This window comes from Rhinopithecus bieti, unplaced genomic scaffold, assembly GCF_001698545.2.
Source record: "Rhinopithecus bieti isolate Rb0 unplaced genomic scaffold, ASM169854v2 scaffold_17861, whole genome shotgun sequence".
NCBI classification, from domain to species: Eukaryota; Metazoa; Chordata; class Mammalia; order Primates; family Cercopithecidae; genus Rhinopithecus; species Rhinopithecus bieti.
The window spans coordinates 4,562,010-4,566,053 of record NW_016809830.1 but is presented as its reverse complement, the minus strand read 5'-3'; the positions used below and the strand labels follow the sequence as shown (position 1 = coordinate 4,566,053).

At 45.6% G+C, this 4,044-nt stretch overlaps 1 protein-coding gene across 1 annotated transcript in view; it reads right to left on the bottom strand.

Annotated features, from left to right (window-relative positions):
• Positions 1 to 636: 636 nt before the first annotated feature.
• Positions 637 to 4,044, bottom strand: part of ATP8B1 (ATPase phospholipid transporting 8B1) — a 162,555-nt gene continuing 159,147 nt past the window's right edge. Inside the window, 2 exon segments of the mRNA XM_017890450.1 lie at positions 637 to 998; positions 2,635 to 2,765. Coding sequence (XP_017745939.1) covers positions 774 to 998; positions 2,635 to 2,765 — 356 coding nt within the window. The 3' untranslated portion in view covers positions 637 to 773.

Here is a 4,044-nt window from a genome sequence, read left to right as displayed (position 1 = left end):
TGAATAATAGGACTTTTATTATTATTAAAAAAAATTTTTTTTGAGATGGAGTCTCACTCTGTTGCCCAGGCTGGAGTGCAGTGCCACAATCTCGGTTCACTGGAACCTCCACCTCCCAGGTTCAAGCAATGTCCAGCTAATTTTTATATTTTTAGTAGAGACAGGGTTTCACCGTGTTGGCCAGGCTGGTCTGGAACTCCTGACCTCAAGTTACCCGCCTTGGCCTCCCAAAGTGCTAGGATGACAGGCATGAGCCACCGTGCCCGGCCTATTTTTAAATTTTTCTTAAGACATAGTCTTGCTCTGTCACCCAGGCTGGAGTGCAGTGGCACGGTCTTGGCTCACTGTAACCTCCATCTCCCAGGTTCAAGCGATTCTCCTGCTTCAGCCTGTCAGACAGTTGGGATTACAGGTGCCCGCCACCAAGCCCGGCTCATTTTTTAATTTATGGTAGAGACACGGTTTCACCATGTTGGCTGGACTGGTCTCGAACTCCGGGCCTCAGGTAATCTCCCCTCCTCAGCCTCCCAAAGTGCTGGGATTACAGAAATGAGCCACCACGCCCAGCCGAATAATAGGACTTTTAAAAGTCCTATTTCTTGGCTCTGCTATTGTTTAATAATCCAACCCAAGGAGTTTGTTATAAAGGTTATTTATTGTCTTCAATATCTTTGTGACGAATGCAATTCACACACACACACAGGAAGTCCTGAGAATCTTTCATAAAAAAATAGACGTGCTCTGTGGCCGCGTCCTGGCCTGGGGGTGAGGGATCAGCTGTCCCCGGTGCGCCTGTACTCCGCGGTGCCATCGGCCACGATGGCATCAAGCGGCGAGCGCTTCTTGCGGATGCTGCGCCCAGAGGAGATGAGGTCCGCGTAGCCCCGCTGGTGCGAGAAGGCGTAGGCCGAGCGCCGCGATGACACGCCCCGGCGGAACACCTGCTGCCGCCGCTGCCACTGCTCCTCCGCCTTCAACCGCTTGCGATGCTTCTGGATCTGCAAGAGGGAGAGATGGGGGGGTGGATGAAGATAAGGTCCAAGCCAGGGAGGAGGCCTGGCCAGACACCTGCCCCATTTTGATGCAGGCAGCTCTGTCCCCACTTTATAGTGTGTGTGTGTGTGTGTGTGTGTCTATATCTTTTTTTTTTTTTTTTTTTTTTGAGATGGAGTCTCGCTCTGTCACCCAGGCTGCAGTGCAATGGTGCGATCTTGGCTCACTGCAACCTCTGCCTCCCAGGTTCAAGCAATCCTCCTGCCTCAGCCTCCTGAGTAGCTGGGGTTACATGTGCTGCCACACCTGTCTAATTTTTGTATTTTTATTATGTTGTATATTTAGTATGTATTTTCACCATGTTGGCCAAGCTGGTCCTGTCCTCCTGAACTCCTGACCTCAGGTGATCTGTCTGCCTCAGCCTCCAAAAGTTCTGGGATTACAGGCGTGAGACACAATGTTTGGCTATATCTATTTATCTATAGAGAGATATATTGACATATAGATATGATGATATAGATCTATATCCCTCTGTAGTTATACATAGATTGATCGATCGATCTACCTACCTACCTACCTGGAGATATATATAGAAGCTGAGGGAAGTTTATCTAACTTTTCCAAGGTCACACAGCTAGAAAATGCAAAGCCAAGATTCCCACTCCCCAGAAGCTAGTGCCCTTTTCTAGTTCAGACCAGATGGGTACAGTCAAAGAGAAAACTCAGTAGGGCCTCTTTCCAGGTTGTTACGGTGTACTGTTGGTACTGCAAAAGGGAGACCTGAGGGATACTGAAGGTTGCCTCACTAGCCTCTGCTCTCTCCTTCTTTCTAATGGAAATTGATTGTATTCAGATCACCACCCCCCGCCCCAACCTCCCACAGCCACATTTCTCATGGGCGGTGGGCAGGTTGATTTCCCTTGCTAAACTAGTCCAGAATGGGCAAGTGACCTAATTTTGGCACATGAGACCTGAAGGCACTGTACTGGGGCCCTTGGGTGAGAAGTTCCATGGCCCCTAAGGAGCTACAGAATAGTATCTTATATCCCCCCCGACACTGATATGTCAGGATGTGATGCTCAGAACTGCTCTGGCCATCTTCCAGCATCCATATGAAGCTAATAATGAAGGTTTCTGGAGGAGAGATGGCAAGAACCTGCCCAATCCTTTTTTGACATTAAGTTGTTCAATCAACTGGGCCTGAAGTCTGCTAATGATTAATGACGACGCACTACTGTAGAGATACTTTGAGTCACAGATTTCGGTTCCTTGTAGCTCAAAGGATCTTGCTACAGAAGGTGACATTTTTCTTTAAATGAAGAAAAAAAAAACCAATCTGATTTGTATGACAAAATGTTAACACGGTAATTGTTAAACTGAGGGGATAGATATACGGGGCTCATGATTCTATTCTCCCTTTTTTGTTTATGTTTGGTAATCTTTGTATTAAAAAGAAAGCACACTAAATTCCCAATTCCAAAAGACTTATTTGTGAGATAGAGTTAAAGAAAGAGAAGCAATCATGAAAAATCATTCTTACAAAACTTCCCACGAGCTTAGAATTTTGCAGGAAAGGTGCTGTTGGGAAACGCTTTGGTTTCTGTGAGGGACAGATTTGGGAGAGGACTGTATTCGATATACCTTATCACTTTCTGATGCCCAAATGGTCATTGACAGGAATCGGATGGCAACGACGGGCAGTGAGCACACGGCAACAGTCAGGATTATAGTTAACCAAATGTATGGCTGTCTCAGAGCGTTTGAAGCTGTGCCTGTAAAGAACATGGCAAATGAATCACTGTGGTCCTTTTTTCCTAAGAACATAGTTAATATTTCACGAGGTGCGGTGGCTCATGCCTGTAATCCTAGCACTTTGGGAGGCCAAGGTGGGTGGATTGCCAGAGCTCAGGAGTTCGAGACCCGCCTGGGCAACATGGTGAAACCCCGTCTCTACTAAAATACAAAATATCAGTTGGGTGTGGTGGCATGCACCTGTAGTCCCAGCTACTCAGGGGGCAGGAGAATTGCTTGAACCTGGAAGGCAGAGGTTGCAGTGAGCTGAGATCATGCCACTGCACTCCAGCCTGGGTGACAAAGCAAAAGCAAAACTCTGTCTCAAAAAAAAAAAAACACATAGTTAATATTTCATAATCTATAAATAGATCATTTATGGTAAAGTTTTACCACTGGATTGGACTCCCCAAAATATCCATTGTGACTCAAAGAAAAGACATTTTAAAATCAGACTAAGCTAAGCAAAATTGGGAAGGTAAATTATTTGAAACAAGGCAAATGTACATTGTGGGGAAAAGAACGAGAGATCAGCTTGTTACCATGTCTATATAGAAGGAAGTAAACATAAAAGACTCCATTTAGTTCTGTATTTGAGATGCTGTTAATCTGTGACCTTACCTTCAACTTTGTCCTTGCAAGAGACATGTGCGAAGGTGATTTAAGGTTAAAAGGATTTTGGGCGGTGCAGAATGTGCTTTGTTAAACAAGTGCCTAAAGGCTGCTTATGGTTAAAGGTCATCACCGTTCTCTTAAATCTCAAGAAAGAGAAAAACATTTGTCTCCTGCCCCTCCCTGGGCAATGGAACATCTCCCGGTAATACCCATTGTGTGCCTTGTTTACTACTGAGTGAGGAGAAACCGCCTTTAGGAATAAGGTGGGGCTTGCTGGAGCAATACTGCTAAAAGGTTTATGGAGATGTTCGCATATGCATCTCAAGGCACAGCATTTTCCTTTAAACTTATTCACGTTACAAGGATTTTTTGTTCATATGTCTTACTGCTGATTTCCTCCCTACAATGATCCTATTGTCCAGCCACTCCCTTATCTTTTTGATGGTAAAGATAATTATCAATAAATACTAAGGGAACTCAGAGGCCGGTGCCGGCGTGGGTCCTCTGTAAGCTGAGCGCCGGTCCCCTGGGCCCCGCTTTTCTTTCTCTACACTTTGTCTCTGTGTTTTATTCCTTTTCTCAAGTCTTTCGTTTCCACCTAACGAGAAACACCCACAAGTGTGGAGGGGCAGGCCACCCCTTCAT